At 48.8% G+C, this 17,904-nt stretch overlaps 3 protein-coding genes across 5 annotated transcripts; 1 reads left to right on the top strand and 2 right to left on the bottom strand.

Annotated features, from left to right (window-relative positions):
- Nucleotides 1–1,026: 1,026 nt before the first annotated feature.
- Nucleotides 1,027–9,074, bottom strand: LOC121299490 (adiponectin receptor protein 1-like). 3 transcript variants are annotated; one of them, XM_041227233.1, is made up of 8 exons: nt 8,973–9,073; nt 6,952–7,128; nt 6,621–6,755; nt 5,877–6,048; nt 5,613–5,799; nt 4,766–4,953; nt 4,464–4,657; nt 1,027–4,034 (listed from the first exon to the last, which is right to left on the bottom strand). In XM_041227233.1, exons 2-8 carry the CDS (start codon nt 7,090–7,092, stop codon nt 3,906–3,908), a joined length of 1,146 nt encoding a protein of 381 aa, XP_041083167.1. In that variant the 5' UTR covers nt 7,093–7,128; nt 8,973–9,073; the 3' UTR covers nt 1,027–3,905. The 3 variants fall into 3 exon arrangements, with proteins under 3 accessions (XP_041083167.1, XP_041083165.1, XP_041083166.1); XM_041227231.1 differs by having other exon boundaries at nt 4,464–4,953; nt 8,973–9,074; XM_041227232.1 differs by having other exon boundaries at nt 4,464–4,953; nt 6,952–7,189; nt 8,973–9,065.
- Nucleotides 9,075–9,599: 525 nt separating this feature from the next.
- LOC121300194 (rab15 effector protein-like) lies at nt 9,600–10,283 on the top strand. The gene has a single exon (XM_041228691.1). The coding sequence runs from the start codon at nt 9,600–9,602 to the stop codon at nt 10,281–10,283; it is 684 nt and encodes a 227-aa protein (XP_041084625.1).
- Nucleotides 10,284–10,601: 318 nt separating this feature from the next.
- On the bottom strand, nt 10,602–17,499 carry LOC121299491 (NADH-cytochrome b5 reductase 3-like). Its single transcript, XM_041227235.1, has 9 exons — nt 17,353–17,499; nt 15,208–15,357; nt 14,568–14,640; nt 14,201–14,307; nt 13,669–13,798; nt 13,146–13,229; nt 12,821–12,906; nt 12,437–12,536; nt 10,602–11,985 (listed from the first exon to the last, which is right to left on the bottom strand). Exons 1-9 carry the CDS (start codon nt 17,368–17,370, stop codon nt 11,813–11,815), a joined length of 921 nt encoding a protein of 306 aa, XP_041083169.1. The 5' UTR covers nt 17,371–17,499; the 3' UTR covers nt 10,602–11,812.
- Between the last annotated feature and the right edge of the window lie 405 nt (nt 17,500–17,904).

The following is a 17,904-nucleotide window of genomic DNA, read 5'->3' as shown; positions in this document are numbered from 1 at the left end:
ACACAGAGCCCTAATGCACCCCGTCTCAGCAGATCTACTGAAATGCTGCGTGCTTTAATTACACAGAGCCCTAATGCAGCGCGTCTCAGCAGGTCTGCACGCCTTATTATTCCTCAATTAATACTGAAGGGTTTATTTTAAAATGTTCTTTGATTCCTTCTTCTTAACTTACACAGAGCCCTAATTCAGCAGATGCTGTGTGCTTCATGTTCATTCTGAGTCAATGGTTAAAATACTTACCCGAGATATCTATATATTATAATAGTTTTTAATTAATTTTATTGTAACCATTTTTCTATTTGATTTGTAAGCCGCTTTGATCACACTGCAGTATACTTTCCGGCCATACAAACCACTTTAATTACATTTTAAAAAGTTTTTTTTCTCAAAGAAACCGATAGAGCAACAACGTTGTTGCACCTGACACAGTGGACTGGCCCCGACTGCCCCATTTTTAACCCTTTCTTCCATAAGACACCGATAGATAAACAACCTCGTTTTTCTACCTGTGGACAGGCTCCCCCGACGTCCTCCCCACCGCCCCCCTTTTTCCCCCCCCCCCCCCCCCCCCCCCCCCCACAACCCCCCCCCCTCCTCTTCCTCCCCCGTGGGGTTTAATTTCAGTCAGCCAGGTTTGCGCTTGTTGCCTCAGTCTCAGTGTCTGTAACACGATCTGAAGACGCATAAAAAATTCAATGGCAAACACACAATGGCAGTGTGAGGGTTGTGTTCTGGAGCCGCTGGGTGGCTTGCTATGTGGTTTGGTTTCAGGAGACTGTAGGTTTCAGGACACTGCGCGACACACGAGGCAGGAAGACTTGGGGATTTGATACAGCAAACCTCAAACTAGATCTCCTGGAACCAGGATTCAACTGCAGCGACAATGAGGACAGGAGAGTGGCCCCAACACAGCGGGACGTTTTCATTGCATCATACGATGCCTGGAATTAGAGCGTCAAATTGAACTTTGACACCCTCCACCCCGTCCCATCCCATCATAACAAAATCCACACAACACAATTCACCTTGTAAGCAGAGTATTCAAGATTTAATAATATAACATTTCAACATCTAAAAGTGACCTGTGTGAGAAACTTAAATACATCTGACCACAGAACTACATACAAAAGGACAAAATGAAATGACATATTTAACGCACACGGAGGAGAATGTTACATGCTTGTGTTAGTCTGAACCTTTACAAGGCTTATCTTTCTATACACAGCAGTCAACAGTCCATTGATGGAACAAAAACGTATACTACAATGAGGAAATGTTTGTGCCATTAAAAAAACAATTCCCTATTGATTCAACTTGGATAAAAACAGTGTTAATGAGGCCAGGTGTACTGTATTCATTTACAGTGTTCAGTTACAATCCTGTTGAAGAAGTACTCACCAGGGCATCAGGAACATAATCACTAGCCCAATTACAGTTCTGCTTTAACTGGGCTAGTGAATGCATAAAGGAAAGCTGCCAGTACCTCATGTCCTGTGCCGTAGGTCAACTTCACTCCAATGATATAGCTGCACTCAGAACTCGTTACCTGCAGCACAGGAAGTGTGCCACAAAAAGCAGCAGGATGTTTATTTTTTGATCTGTAGTATTTGTAAAACCGGTAAACCCCCATCTACAAAACTTAACAAAATATTCAAGGTCTGCTGCTAGATCACTGGAGTGAGCAGGATATGAAAAAAGGGTTCCAGTGATGATGCTTGTGTTAACAGCTAACCCTGGTCAGCACAACTTTAAACCACAGGCACAGTGTTAGCACCAAACTGGGGGCTCCACCCCTACTCCCAGCAGGGAAAGTGTGCCGAGCTCCGCCAATGAGAGAAGGCATTCCCCCGGATCTCCCAAGTGCCTCCACATGTCACCGCTTCTAATAAAGAATGCTGCTGCTTGGTTTTATCGGATAAGAAGTTCTCAAGACGCAAGTAAAAATCTTACAGAATCTCAATATATCCTCGGATTCCTACCTCGAATTAAAAAGAGAGTCTTTGCCTCATGATTTCAATTAGCAGAAGAGCTTGCTTCCACAGATTTGACAGTTCGACCGCTTTTTTTTTTTTTTTTTGTGGGGATCAATTAAAAAAAGATTCCAAAGCAAAGCTTTCACGTGCTCTGGCCAATGCTGGAAACTGTGGAAGTCAGACTCCACTGCATAACCTCCTGCCGCTGCAGGTAGAGCTGCGCCGAGATGTTTGTGTCTCTGCAGCTGAAACTACTTTTGGGGAACGTAAACAAACCGGGCAGTGAAAAGGCCCGAGCTGGGGATGCTAACGGACGTGACAGAACCCAGACTGCAGCTTTAAGAAAGTTGCAGGGCTGGGCGCGACTCTTGTGGAAAGCGAAGGGGTAACGGCCTCGAATGCAGATCTTTAAAAACAAGAGACTCTGCCGCTGAAGATCTAGGCTTCCAGTATCATTTGTTGGTGATCTGGTCACCAGATTATCTAGAGACTCTACAGCGGGCAGAGAGATCAGATATCCAGCACCCAGAGAGCTCACCAGTAAAAGAATGCTGTTCCCCTGAAAGATGAGTCGATTGTCATTGTGGTTAAGGAGCCCGCTTGTGGAGCACGGTTGTCGCTGGTTCCTGCCCAGCCTCCATCCTGTCATCCAGTGTTTTACAGGTATGGGTTAAGGTCATGAGGTGGGATTTGAAATTGGGCATTTCACACGGGGTAGAAACACAGACATCACTGATAACAACAAAATGAGATCAAGAATGAAATAATAATACTAATAATAATAATAATAATACTAATAATAATAGACAGCATTATCTTTTAGTAAAGTTGGCATGCGTGCATTCAGGCTTAAAAATATCACTACCACTGTCAGAAAACCAGGGAATGTTTAAAGGGCACTAATTTCACGTTTGTTAAAAATCTGCTAAACACACATGCCACGAAATCTGCATATTCACTACATTTAGTCGCCATATCTGCAAAACATTTTCTGAACTTAAAAACGTGTCCGAAGTGGAAAAGCCGCACAATGCAATTTCTGCAGCCCTTTCCTGCTTCCCAGGACTCTGAAAACACGCTTGAAGGGTTTCTCTCGTTCCGAGAGCTCAGCAGGCAGGATTTTACAACTGGCAAAAAAGAAATCAAAAAAAGGTTGGAATTGAAGCCCAGGATCATGTGTCTGACGTGGACTGGCTCGCCGAGTAACATGGAGAATACGGACCTCCTCCCTGCATGTCTAACGATACAGACTGTTCCCAGAAACACTACGATTCTGTGGGAAGAGTCACATAATCCCGTATAGGGCATCCCAACCTTTACCAAGCTAGAAGAGAATACTAATTCAGAAACAAACCCATTCTGGGATTGTCCTTTCAAAGCAGTAAGAATACAAAGTCCCCAAATGATATATATATATATGTATATATACACACAGTGGCAACCCCAGCACTTCCCCTTAGATGCAACACCCACAGCCCAGTAAGTGCTTGTGCACGCTGTCAAACACAATGCTCTGTCACTAACCAGAGGGGAACTTAAAAAGAAATTTGCATGAAACAGACGTTGCATTGGACTCATTTTCATCCACAGCTTCCAAAAGTGCTCGGGTCAGAATTCTAGGCAGAACTTGGAAGCAACTCAAAAAGCCACAATGCTTGTCAGCTGCTGTCTCCCGAGATTGCTTTCGGACTCTGATCAGGTGCTTTGAAGTTAAATTATGTGCAAATTAAATATCATTATTAAATCTTCATTGAAGTCTTCGCTCTACTGGGAATTGTTACAGTTTAATACAGCATACAGAACTCTGGGTATTGAAACGCAGGGAAAGTGACTCTCATGCTTGGTGACACTGTGTATATTTATATATCTTGAATTCATTAAGTTACACAAGCACTTGGGGCATGGCAGGCTCTGGCCCCGGGGGCGTGTTCCTCAAAGCAGCGAGTCGTCAGTGCACCCCCCCTCCAGGCCGTAGCGGAACTCCTGCAGGTTCGACACTCCGTAGAAGTGGATGAAGGCTGCAGCCACCACCAGCACGTGGAAGATCTGATGAGACTGAAACTGAGAAAGAGAGACAGCAAGCACAGCAGGAATCAGACACAGAGCCGGGAAGAGCTGGAAACATGCAGGCAGTCACTCTGGAGCCGGCCGCTTGAATCACACTACCCTGCGCGCAATGCAGACTCTCACAAACACTCACTCACACTCTTCAAAGCAGCTTGCTCGCTTGCTTTTTATATAGATTACAGCCCCCTTGTCTTTAAGCGAACAGCCAACCATACAAACCCAAGCAGCTTCTCTTGGACTGGTGCATTAGCTCAATCAATACCGACAACCCCTCACCTGAGAGCTCGATCCGAGTGATCAAATCGGCTCTAGTGACGGCTTAAACATTTCGAATGCTGCCAGTAGGTTCCAATTGGAGCTTCTAACAGGTTTCGGAGCCTTTGCTGGTGTCTGAAATAAACGGCAGTGTTAAAGGAGGCTCACCCAGATGTCGCATTTGCCAGGGAAGAAGCGCTCCGGGATGCGGGCAGCGTACAACCCGGCGCCCGTGATGTACATGGCAGCCATGAGGAAGAACCAGCCCATCTGCCCCACTGTGGCAGCCTTGACAAAGCCCTCGGCGATGGTGAAGTGCATCGTGGGTACGATACCGCTCAGCCCCAGGCCCACGAACACACCTGCGGGAACGGGCATGCAACACAGGCAGTTTAAACAGGGAGGCAAAAGGGTAAAGAAAAGCCCTTTCAGGGGAGAGGCTCGGAGGCCCCTGCGTTGAGGCTTTTTACCTGCTCGTGTGGGCCTGTGCTTGGGGATGGAGAAGCGGTCCCACTGGGACACGATGATGGCAGCGATGCCCAGCACACACACGACCGACAGGTAGATGAGGCGAGGCTGGGGCGAGCAGTAGAAGGAGTAATACAGCCAGGGGACGAAGCTGCCCATGATCAGCAGAGCGATGCCCGAGTAATCCAGCCTGTAGAGGGGAGAGAACAGCAGATACTTCATTCAGGGAGATCACAAACCCAGGACTGGGTGCAGGAGACAGCAGGGTTGAAAATCTGGATAAACCACGAAAGCTCAGACCTACTTAAACATTCCCAGCTAATCTGGCAGGGGGGTTACGGGGCTGTTTTGAAATGCAAGTTCCTAAGCTATGCGGTGGCTGTGTTCCAGGTCACGCACTGAGACGCTTCCAGCTACAGTGCCTGGTTTGTTCTCCGATGTGCACAGGACTTCAGGGGCCTGAGAATCAGCTGCAGTGTTTCCCCTTCTGGAATGCATTCCAATAAACCTGGAAACTGTGACTGCTGAGGTTTCCATGGAAACATGTTCACCCACCCCTGCGTGGTCATTTGTTTTACTCCAGGCTTACTAACGCCAGTTACTATAAAAGAACAGGATTTCTGCAATGTATTCGCTACCAACGCACAATCGCGCTTTACCCCTGAAACTGGCTTTCCGCCAAAAGAGCTACGAGATGTGGGACCGCCTTTCAAAAGAGCCCTCCATTCTTTAAACAACTTCTTTCAAAATAACCCGGCGTGCAAAACGTCAAGCAGCGAGTGCCTCTGATCTGAATCCGAGAGAGAGAGACCCCCTCCCTTGCAGCTCCGGTGTATTCGGGGGTCTTACTTGGAGAAGGTGCGGGAGACCTTCTCAGAGTGGCAGTAGACGGTGTGGAAGAGCCAGGAGAAGCTGAGGCAGAGCACAGCCCCCAGGAAGAACATCCCGAACACCACCTTCTCCTGCAGGGGGGCCATGAAGTACATGTTGGGCCGGAACATGGTGAGAATGCCCAGAGCCAGGAAGAGAATGAGCCCTGCAACACAGAGTGGTGCGGTTAACACTGGCCAGCAGAGCCTGCACTCAGCGCAGCCCGCTGCCAGCTGCCCTTACCCACTAGGTGAGTCCAGATGTTGACGGTCTCCGTGTGGAGCCTGAAGGTGCTCCGGAAGCAAGCCCTGAAGGACGGCATGGGGGGCCGGTGCCCGTGCAGGAGATAGTCGTTGTCCTTCAGCCAGTCAGGCAGCACGTGGAAGGGGATCACCCTCCAGCGCCCTTCCCAAACCTGCAGCAAACAACGGCAGCGATTAGAGGCATAGTCACGCCAGCGGTCTCCCCGACACCCCTGGGGTGGAGCGGGCGCACCGCAGCGGTACGGGTTATTTGCGTGCACTGTAATCGCTGATACAGTGAACTGGACTTCTGTGATCTAAATGACGCTGTCTTTTTTAAATGCTCCTGCGGTGCGTTTGGGGAATTCGGGTGGGAATGCTGTTAAGCAGCTGACAGGGCATTGGGATCAGAGTAATTATCTTCCTAACTAAATAAAGACAGACTGGTATGAAGGCTGTTCAGATTAGAAGCGGTAATCAGAGGGAGAGAGATCTGTGTAAATGTGCCAGGGAGCAACGAGCCAGCAGTGACTGTGGAGTTTGAAGGTTTTTGTCTAAAAAAGGAAATACAGCTTTTTTTCTGAGGGTTGGGGAGGTTCTGAAATAAATAGAACACTATTTTGAAACAACTCTGTTTTTTCATTTGTAACCATCCCACTGAGTGAGTGAAACCCTGTCCAATAAGTTAGGTGCAGGGTGCAGGGTGCAGGGTGCAGCGTCTACAGGTGCACTGGGCGCTGCCTACCTTGTATACAAACTCTTCCATTTTTTCCATGGCATGGTGAGCTTGCAGAGGAAGGGTGAGGATGCCCACTCCTTCCTCGTCTTCATCATCCTCCTCCTCAGGGCAGGCTGTGGCCCCCGATGGCCCCTCTCCCCCCTGCCAGGAACAAGAACCCACATCACTATGCAGCTCTAGGGCGATCCAACGATCACCCCCACACCCCAATCACAATCCCCAAGCTGAACTACACAACTGCTTAGTGATTGCCGAGGTCCGCAGAGGGACCCTAACACTTTGAAAAGGGCGTGACAGTGAAAGACAGCGCTCTTGATACAAGGCCTGAGCCACTCACATCAGCGGAGACTGCACTGGCTTGAGCATCTTCCTTCTCATCCAGCAGCGGCCCCAGCTCTGTCAGCTCCACATCCTGCTTCCGGCACACATTGGATATCCTGCACTCCTCCTCCTGCACCGGATCCTTCCGAGAACTCATCTGGAGGCCTGGCAGCGGATCAGCGTTCACAGCCCTCTACAGGGAGGGACAAGAACCCGAGGCACAGCACCGGAGTTACACCGAGCGCTGAAACACACTGACCAGGACAGAGGACAGGGATTGACAAACACATTCACTGCGTCACTTCAACAGAGCACAGCAGTGCAGGAACACTACAAGAAACGCCAGCATCTCACACCAAACCCATCCAGCTCACTCTCCTAGTCCCAGACTCAGCTCGATTGAGGGTTTCAGAGGTACTGATGGTGCAGCTGTTTAGCATCTGAATTATGAGAATTTGAAGGGCAAGCTCTACCTTAGCTTCACTAACCCAACCTAGAGCCCAGTGAAGGTTAGTGTAATAAAATAAGAGTATAGTGATGTGTTAAACAGCACACGCCTCAGTGCTAACAACACAGAGCACAACTGACACTAAACACTCCGCTAGCAGCTGTCCCTGCCTCTGTTCTTGTGCAATTCATTTGCTGGGCGAGCTGCTAACTTTTAAATTGTATTTATTTGACAGAGACAATGTATATTTCCCCTCTTCTACATTTCTGTCATGTTACACAATGCATCGCCCCCAGATTTAGCTCTGAGCTCATTTTCGAGAGAGGAAGACAATAAGCAAACACAAAAACGAAAAAAATCATACAAATAAGTAACATTTACACAAGGGAGCAATTTGCAATTGCCAGTTTAAATAACCTGAAGTTATCGCCTCAAACAGAATGCAGAAAACCCTTCCAACCATTTACACTTACAGCATCGAAAAGAAAACTGCTGAAATTCATAGGACCACAATAACAACAATACTACTAATAATAATAACAGACCCTCTCACCCCTGATTTTAATAATCGCAGTCAAGCAGCAATCCACTGAAAGTGTGTATTCACAGTTAGTGATGACGGATTTGTTTTGGTTTGCCTTCTTGCAGTTGACTTTAACAGCCGTCCTAGTAATTCAGTTACTGTAATCGTGAAAAGACTGCAATCGCGCTTCTGAAAAGACATTATTTTGGATAACCAGAAGAGCCTCGCAATCTCTCCCCCCGGGCTTCCTCAGCCGCTGTCAGCAGCGCTAGCGTCGGGTCGCCTCAATCATTTGAAATGGTCGCGCCACCTGCTCGACCCGCCGGCGTAACCAGAGGCGATCGACCCGCAGCACGCCTGCATGCACCCCGACAACCCCGACACCTGCTTTACAAAACAGACTTACAACACCGCGCAGCAGAGAGGACGGGGCTCCCTTTAAACAACGACGCACAGCGCACGCAATGCACCCCTATAATATCAAACACCTTTAAACAACGACGCACAGCGCACGCAATGCACCCCTATAATATCAAACACCTTTAAACAACGACGCACAGCGCACGCAATGCACCCCTATAATATCAAACACCTTTAAACAGCGACGCACAGCGCACGCAATGCACCCCTATAATATCAAACACCTTTAAACAACGACGCACAGCGCACGCAATGCACCCCTATAATATCAAACACCTTTAAACAGCGACGCACAGCGCACGCAATGCACCCCTATAATATCAAACACCTTTAAACAGCCGAGCAAACAACAACACCACCAGCAGCAGCACCAGCACCAGCACCAGCACCAGCAGCAGCAGCAGCACCAGCACCAGCACCAGCACCAGCAGCACCAGCACCAGCAGCACAGCAGCAGCACCAGCACCAGCACCAGCAGCAGCAGCACCAGCACCAGCAGCAGCACCAGCAGCAGCATTGCTATTTGCACGACTACACTCCGAGAGCACGGCCTCGCTTACTAGGGCAGCGGGTGTCCTAAACTGGCAAACCAGTGTTTGTTTGTTTGTTTGTTCGCTTTTGTCTTTCACTCAATTCAAAGCCTTACCTGGTCAGGCTGTCCACACAAACAAATCTAGCTGGCTTTTCCTCTCAAAGATCGCAACTGTGCGGGTCACTTGTTCTTCCGGCTCTGATCGGAAAATAATCAGAAGCGCCTCCGCGCAGAAGAGGAAGCGACCGTGCGCAGCTACTAAACCCCTGGCGCGGCCGCAGCGCCCCCTGCTGGGCTCAGCGCGTCACCGCACAGGCAGCGGCCGGGGGGGGGGGTTGGGTTGATCTTGCCTCGGTTTGCCAGTGTAAATTACAAGTCCTTCATAGTCCCTGCCGCGCTCATCTTTTACAGACAGTATTTCAATAATAATAATAATACTTCCCAGTTATAAGGGTATAATTACAGTAAACACAATTAACCCCCGTGGAAACGGACAGGTGTTCCTCCTAGTCGTGTCTCGCTTGGATACCGCCACCTGGAAGAGCCGCCGGGGAAATTCTGTTCAGATTTTACTACATTCCGTGTAGGCTTTTAGAGCAACTTTCTCCTACAGCCCCCGGTGATACTGTGTGGGTCTCCGGTGAAGAAGACGGGGCACGGCACCGCCGCTGGTCCGTGTAAATGATTGCAAACTAGGAAGAAGGTGTTTTGTTTCTCGGGACAGTAAAGGACTCTCCGGTCATGGGTCAAAGTCAAGCGACCCCTTTGCAGCCGCCGGGCGAGAAGCTGGAAGCGGTGTTTGAGGTTTTCGTCCAAGCCGTGCTCCACGCTTCGCAGACACTGGAGCGATACCTCGGGTTCGTGGATCCCCAGCACACTTTACGCGTGAGTACCGGCAGGATGAACACCGTGGTCCTGATTCATGTCATCGGTTTCTGCAAGAAGGGCGTGGACGGCTGCATGTCCACTCGTGCCATGACCAGACAGCAGGAGATGCTGATGGGGGTCAGTTGGATCTGGACACTCACCTGCTCCAGCAAGATCTCGCAGTTCCAGACAGCGGTGCGGTCGGTCCAGACAGGCGGGACCTACATAGTGAGAGAAACGGACGGGGACCCTTACCAGAAGAGGTTGGAACAGTCCATATCGGACCTGGACCGGAACAAGAGCTGCTTCGACAAGCTGTTTGAGTTCTCCTCCTCCATCGGCGTGAACTGCATGAGCCTGTGCATTGTGTACGGCTCGCCGGGAAAGTCGAGAGAAATCCGGGGGGTGCTCAGCAAGGACCTCCTGCGCTTTAAAGCAGGGGGAGAGCGGCAGCTTCACGCAAGGGATGCTGCTTCGTTACCTCCAGAGCACGGACATGTTCATCAGGACCACGGAGATGATCCAGAACCACCTCTGGAAGCAGAGAGGCACCAGTGATAGCGAACACGTGTACACCAGCTTCCTGTGAGAAGCTGCGCTTTTCATTCGCGCTTTCTAATGGAATGGAATAACTCACTCATGCTGTTTGAACCACAGCGAAGTGCAGCTGTATACTTTTGAATGCTTTTGAATCATTAGATAATACAGCCATGTGAAAATGTGTTTCTATTGGCGGCATCACATGACTCCTAACCGGTGTCAGACAGAAATGACATCCCATTAAGATTAGTTCCAGTGGTCAATGCTTCTTGGGGGGGGGGGGTAACACAGATTGCTTATGAAAAGGAGTCAAATAAAAACGAACACACCCTCAGCTCAGTTGTGCACGCAGAGTAATTTATTAGTGCATTCTGCGAATGACACGCATTCCCTGGCTGCAGCGGACCCCAGCAGTGCAATCATTGCAGATCATGTTGACGAGATCAGATCGTAACGAAACGGATGCAACAGTGTTTCCAGCTGTTGCCCTGCAGCCTCGACACAAACAATGACGAGAAACGAACACCTTTCGTGCAGCGTCGCTGCTGATTCTCAAAGCGTTTTAATGAAAGATACAAAGCAAACTATGAAATCATCCCACTTACACCCAAGTACTTCCTTTATTGATGGTTCAATAACAAGGCTTGTTATTATTATTATTATTATTATTATTATTATTATTATTATTATTATTATTGCAAAGTAAATGCATTGAATTTGAAATGAGATCTGCAAATTGAGGAAGATTCTCTAGGAAAAAATAGATTGAACTTAATCAAACTCCTCTCATATCATAGTTGTACAGTATTTCAAACCCAACCATACCCAGCAGCACCCCTCTGCATATAGTAGAAACACACACACACACACACCAGCGTCCCTCTGCATATAGTAGAAACACACACACCAGCGTCCCTCTGGATATAGTACACACACACCAGCGTCCCTCTGCATATAGTAGAAACACACACACTTTGGATGTTAACTATGCCACATCAAAAGACACGACTTGCATTACAGCTACAGCGGGTGTCTGTCCGCACACACCCAGAAAAGCCACGTGTGGATAATTTCGGCAGATTAAATGTTTTGAAGTGCATTATGACACAAGCAGCCCTGTCAGATTACCAGGCTTCCTCTCTAGTGCAAACAACACTTTCTAAAAGGAAGAGAAACCCCACTCCAGAACCCAGTTAAACTGCAAGAGCCCTGCGGTAAAACCAAGAGACGCAAGCCTACAATACCAGCGCTGCAGCCTTGCCTGCTTACTTTCCACTGGTTTTATCTTGGAATTGTGGCGGGAAAACTCCTCTTAAATCTGCAGTGCGCTCAACGAATCCAAACCTACCATTAAATGCACATGGGCCCAATTTCACTTGCTTTTCAGTGCACTGTTAATTATTTAGTTAGTTCTCTCAGGGTCGTCTTTTATAACTGTAGCGTAACCCCCCCCCCCCTTGTATTTTGTGGAGTCGTTGTCTATTCCTTTCAGAAAGCCTGGGTGCTGAGCCTCGCTAGAGAGGAAGCTCTGGGGGCCGCGTGTCCCTCTAGTAGGCAAAGCGATGCCCCTGGCGGTACCCCAGCTTGTCCAGGTTGGGGGTGCATGCGAACTGGATCATGGGAGGGGGGCCGCACATCAGGACCAGGGTGTCGCTGGCTGGAGGGGGCAGGTGCTCCTGGATCATGTCGGCGCTCACAAAGCCCTGACTGTACTCCCAGCCTGCAAGACAGCAGAGAGACAGGAAAGCAGTCATTGGCATGGTCAACAAAACACAAGGATTAAGAGACTTTAGCCTTTAATCTGCTGCAACCGCTGGACTTTCAAAAGGTATTTTTAGAACAGCAACGAATCCCCCTGGATTGTATTAACTGCTGCCCAGGATAACCAGAGGCAGAGCTGCAAACTCCCCGCAGAACACTGCATCCAGCCAATCAAGACCTACCTGACCGGAAGCCAGCCTATCACAGAGCTCTCAGTTAAACCAATCAAAGACTTGCACGCTGTACACACGCAGGGAGGTGTACACATTCTGAAGCACACTGGACACGCAGAGTGGGGAACGCACACAACCATCCACACAGCAATATCCACAGTCAATCAAACCGCCTCTCTGCGGGGCTATCCTTTCCACACCGAGTCGGAAGAGCCCCCTGGAGGCGAGCTGCAGTACCTTCAGGGGCCCGGTCCACAGTGAGCCACAGTTTGAAACGGTCGGGGTGCCTGGCTTGTAACTCTTCCAGCTCGTCACGAAGCAGAATGTCCTTTTCAGTCTGTTACAAAATCACAAATAAATACCAGCGTAAAATGCAGCGTGTAGTGCAACACAATATTACACGTGCTGTTGAAATGCAGGCTGACATGACAACAGCTATCGTTACAGCTACACAGTTAACATGGCAAAGTTTCAACTACAGCACCTTTCATTAGCAAAAAAGAACCAAGATATATCTTCTCATCAAGAACAGAGAGAGGTCATGTAGCTGGAGCCAATACGAGGCAGGGTGCATCCCATTCTAATCACGCCCCCTTGTGGTTGCTTCGGGGATTTACTGACCTGGTTGGCAAACAGCAAGTAGCATGTGGTCTGATCACTGGGGTCCTTCATGATAGCACGGACCAGCTGCAACATCGGGGTGATTCCTGAAGGGGGAGCCACAACAACAACCCTATCAACACCTGCATAAATACAACTACACGGGTGTGTCTAAGCTCAACTAGTTACAATTACCTTGTGGATTAGCTGCACAATTACAATTGTAAATCCAGTTACTGTGGAATTGCAAAAAACACACAACAACGTCATGCAATTGTGGCACAAGTGTGTGCGTCTCTCATAAGCATTATACTCGCTTGTCAAGAGCTTTAGGAAATACACCTACCTGTCCCTCCAGCGATCAGCCCCACAGATCTGGCTGTCTTAATCTCGGCTGGAGTCTTCTTGTCGGGCTGGATAGCAAAGTTCCCTGAAACAGCAGCAGAGGGAGGCAATGCTTTAGATCCGGGTTTCAAAAAAAAAAAAAAAATCTAAAAGATGCTCAGTCAAGCAGACAAGCGATCCAGCCCGCGGGGGGGCTTCAGCGTGCCGGTGAAGAAGGGCGCACGCTCTTGTGTTGACGAGTTACTGGCGTGAAGGGTGCTGCTGTTTCTACCACACCCTACCCTCCCCGCTCGATTCCTGCCCCACTCCAGGCCGGTGTATTGGTGCTATGCTGTCGTCTTGTTTAAATAAGCAGGGGTCTCATCACAATTACAGCAGGTGGTCTAACGAAGGTGTTGTTTTGGAACGCTGTGTGGGTTTAGTTTACATGCGCAGGCTTGCTACGGCATCATTAAGAGAGAAGGGCAGAACGCTGCTGGTGTTCTCATTGTGTATTTGAGAGAGGAGCGGCTCTTTTCTCTTACCCTTCCCCATGTACTCCAGCAGTCCCCCAGGCCCTCTGAAATCCACCACGTCTCCGACCTGCAGACTCTCCAGGTACTGCGACATCTTGCCTCCCTCAGGGAACTTGGGGTGCACGTTCTTGAAGTAGACCTGTCAAGCACACGGTGACCCCAATGTGTTCGGAGCGCCGTTTTCTTTCCTATGCTAGCAGAGCGTTCTGCTTTGCTCAGCGGAGTTAGTATAGATTGAACATTGATCAAATGCTTTCCGCTAGCTCTGTTCTCTACTGCAAGTCTGTGCATTGATGAAGACTGTGGAGCCATGCTTTCTGTGATTGTATAAAACAAGGGTTCAAATGAGGGGTGACGCTGGGTTGCACCAGACCTATTTTTTAAATGTTCTTTGCAACAGAAACGAGTCCCATTTTTACAGCAGCGTTCACATGGTGAGTCGCAAGCCGCTTCCCCCTTTAACTGTGTCTGTCAAAACCAAAAGGATTCTTCAAAGCGGAACAGTACAGGTGGCTCAGACAGATAAAGGATTACAGCTTACCTTCACCACGAGGTCCACAAAGCCCTTGTCATCGTCACTGGACACAGGGGTGTACGGCCGGACAACGAGGTTCCCATCAATCCGCGCAGAGAGATACACATGCTTTCCTGGGCAAGACAGAGACAAACCGAGTTCACAATGCAAAGGCGCGCACACAAGGGGCCTGTGCATTAAAGGGAAAGAATAGTCCAACGGCAGGCGTGGTGAACTTTAATAAGGGAGGCAATGTGTAAAAGAAAGCTAGTAATGACAAAGCAAAGTCTCAGCTTATTGATAGCTGGTGCAACCGAGCCCAGGAGGAACGAACAGGGCAGAGGAAGACCACAGTGTTTGAGCAATCTCTGACATCACAAAACAAACAGCCTACCAACAGGCAGCCCCAGGATGTGTTTCGGAGTGGGCAAGGCGAAGCGAAACCTCCGGGTGTCGTGGCTGATCACCTGTAATGGAAACACAGCTTCAGTGGCGGTTCTGTGATGCTACAGTACCTCCACGGTGAGTGTGAAGGTTCCTGTCACAGTGTTCAGGGCGCTGGCTCTGGGTGCAGTGAGGGTGAAGGTCCCTGTCACAGTGTTCAGGGCGCTGGCTCTGGGTGCAGTGAGGGTGAAGGTCCCTGTCACAGTGTTCAGGGCGCTGGTTCTGGGTGCAGTGAGTGTGAAGGTCCCTGTCACAGTGTTCAGGGCGCTGGCTCTGGGTGCAGTGAGGGTGAAGGTCCCTGTCACAGTGTTCAGGGCGCTGGCTCTGGGTGCAGTGAGGGTGAAGGTCCCTGTCACAGCGTTCAGGGCGCTGGCTCTGGGTGCAGTGAGGGTGAAGGTCCCTGTCACAGTGTTCAGGGCGCTGGCTCTGGGTGCAGTGAGTGTGAAGGTTCCTGTCACAGTGTTCAGGGCGCTGGCTCTGGGTGCAGTGAGGGTGAAGGTCCCTGTCACAGTGTTCAGGGCGCTGGCTCTGGGTGCAGTGAGGGTGAAGGTCCCTGTCACAGTGTTCAGGGCGCTGGCTCTGAGCTGTACCTCCTTGTCGATGAGCCGCAGCTGGTATTTCACGGTCGGGTCGGCCAGGGTCAGCGGGCTCTTCTTCTTCTTGCCCAGGATCAGGGTTCCCACGAAGTAGCCCAAAGTGGAGAGAACCAGCACCCCAGCGACCACCAGCACTCCTGTTGTCTGTGCAGCAGAGAGAGAGAGAGAGAGAGAGAGAGAGAGAGAGAGAGAGAGAGAGAGAGAGAGAGAGAGAGAGAGTGGGGGTATTGTTACAGGGGAAGAGGGTCCAATTATCCACTGTGCTGTAAACACAAGACATTCATTCAGTAATGAACGATGCAACATTATGAACCATAATTTCATTTGTTTCCTTTTCCTCTTGAGTGCCCACATTGCATTTCCATGGGATATTTAAATAAGAGGACATTTACAACACAGGGAAAAAGAAAAATCAGCTCCGAGATACAAGTTCAGAGCCACCGGCAGTCTTAAAAGAGTTTTAAAAAAGTATCAAAAAACTAAACAAAAACCAGATACAGATAACTGAAGTGCATGCACTTTCAGCATTAATGAACACACACAAATATCACTGCTTTTGTTACTGAAGCCGCTAGAAGGGTAGCGTGGCCAGCCTTGCTGTTAGATTCTGCTGTGCGGTGCAGGGAGCAGCCCTGTCAGCTAAGGGAGATATTCTGCAAGCTTCTGCAAACACTGAATCAAGAACACAGCTGAGCGAGGAGCAGCAGTGCGTACAGTCCTGACAGCACAAGCAGCAGCTCTGCAAAAACGACAGGGACTCATTCCTCCGTGCTGCACTGGGACTCTGCATTCCACTCAGCCCTGGTTAACACGTTCACACAATCTGCCTGAAGAATGAGAAACTGCTTCGAGTTTAGAGAAGGGGGCGCCGCTGCCCAGGCACTTGGAAACAGATTCTTCGGTGAATGTTTATTTTTCCACAGTTTATTCTTCTGCTTCCTCTGAAACGACCACCTTGTCGCTCTTCCGGTTTGTTTCCATTCCCCTGCACTAAGGAATGTAAATGCTGTTGCTTTCAGCTGCATGCACAGAAACTCACACTAGCCCTGCAGCACCCAGTCCCGGGTTTCAAACCCCCATCAGTGAATCCTACTATTTAGCTTGTTAATCACACCGTTCCTTCCCTTATAGCTGCATGAGCCTCTGGGAACCGGCACCCTACAGACTCTGGGGAGACGTCTTCAATTGCTATCAACTAACGTGAATAGTGCCAGCTGAAGGAACCAATCAATAATATGTGGAAATGGCCAGACATGTTTTTCAGTTATGAAATAACCAGGTTTAGTACTCGGCAAGGAAAGGCTGGTCACGCCACAGTTCCTGTGTAAATTCAAACAAGTGACTCACTTCTCCAGAGCTCCCTCTCAGGTTTCTACAGCGCTTCAAAATTCAAAAGCACACAGCCAGTTCATGGCATCACTCGGGCTGTGGCTCCGACTCTCTCATTATTATAATTAGCAGACAGTCTAACCAGCGTTATCTGTCTTAATCTTGACGTGAAACTCCCATTTGTGTTTCCAAAGATGTTCAGGGGCCCTGTGTTCTCTCATCAGATTATATGTGCAGAGAACAAAAATAATGCATAATAATAATAATAATAATAATAATAATAATAATAATAATAATAATAATAATAATAATAATGAGATGTAGCCTTGTGTTCATTGGTACAGCTGGTTTGATGAAGTATATTCCCTGTGTTTTTAGTCACAGTAGTTTCAATACACAGCTCTCCAGACCCTAGACTAGCCTTACATGGACCTGCACGAAACGACACGGCTCCCTCGTTAAACTCTCACACGAGAAAACAACAGAGGGCGTGAGATGGAGAATTTGCTGAATGGGTTTTCAGTAAAACATTGCAGTGCAGAACAGGAATGGATTCACGCCAGTCGACCCACCCCTGCTAAACTCTGCTGCTCACAGGATGCCTCGGCTAGAGGGAAAACAATCAAGCATCGACACTTTCACTGTCTTTAATATACATTACAGTCGCACCTAATCCTGACTTTCACCTTAATAAAAAAACATTACTCAGAAACACACACACATTTAACACTGCATGCTGCGTGATAAGAATGTGCAGCGGACTGGCCCCTGTAACGCTGCCCCCCCGGCACCGCAGTGAGGCTCACATACCGCTGATGAGAAACCCATCGCAGACACAGATCCAGATCCAGGCTCGGTTCGGTTCGGGTTCACAAGCACGGCTACGAGACCGCCAAGCCCACGCACTTCCACACGACTCCGCCTTGATCCCACAATCCTGCGAGACAACACCCACTGAGGGAGCCAAGGCCAGACTGCGGGGACCTCAACGCGGAGACGCGCTTTATTTCACAGCGCCCCCGGTGGCCAAAACCGACACTGTTACAGAAATGTTATTTTACAACAACCTAGGGGAATAATATTTGGCAAAATCATGGCGTTTTCTTCAATGCTTTTTTTTTTTTTTTTTTTTTTTTTTCTTTAAACCGTAGGTGTGTCGTGTTTACATATTTACCGTACCTCTGTGTGCTTTACATTGCTTACCTAGGCTGTAGCATGCTTTGTCTGTACTTTGTTACACTTTGTATGATTCTGCTATGGTAAATTAATTTTTGTAAGAGATAGCACTGTTGGACAAACATATACTTCAAAAGAGGCGTATTTCAGAAATGCATCCATGTTTATTCCGTGAAAAAAATAAGA

This window comes from Polyodon spathula, chromosome 25 (genome assembly GCF_017654505.1).
Source record: "Polyodon spathula isolate WHYD16114869_AA chromosome 25, ASM1765450v1, whole genome shotgun sequence".
Lineage (NCBI taxonomy): Eukaryota > Metazoa > Chordata > Actinopteri > Acipenseriformes > Polyodontidae > Polyodon > Polyodon spathula.
The sequence above is the reverse complement of the archived record's forward strand: the minus strand, read 5'-3'. Positions and strand labels throughout refer to the sequence as shown.

Coding starts and splice junctions, on each gene's coding strand:
- LOC121300194 (XM_041228691.1), top strand. CDS start 9,600: ATGGGTCAAAGTCAAGCGACCCCTTTGCAGCCGCCGGGCGAGAAGCTG.
- LOC121299491 (XM_041227235.1), bottom strand. Junction 14,641..15,207: donor TGCGGCTCATCGACAAGGAG/GTACAGCTCAGA, acceptor TTTCCATTACAG/GTGATCAGCCACGACACCCG. Junction 11,986..12,436: donor TGTGGACCGGGCCCCTGAAG/GTACTGCAGCTC, acceptor GCTGTCTTGCAG/GCTGGGAGTACAGTCAGGGC.
- LOC121299490 (XM_041227231.1), bottom strand. CDS start 7,092: ATGAGTTCTCGGAAGGATCCGGTGCAGGAGGAGGAGTGCAGGATATCC. Junction 6,049..6,620: donor TGGAAGAGTTTGTATACAAG/GTAGGCAGCGCC, acceptor TGTTTGCTGCAG/GTTTGGGAAGGGCGCTGGAG. Junction 4,954..5,612: donor GTCTCCCGCACCTTCTCCAA/GTAAGACCCCCG, acceptor TCCCCTCTACAG/GCTGGATTACTCGGGCATCG.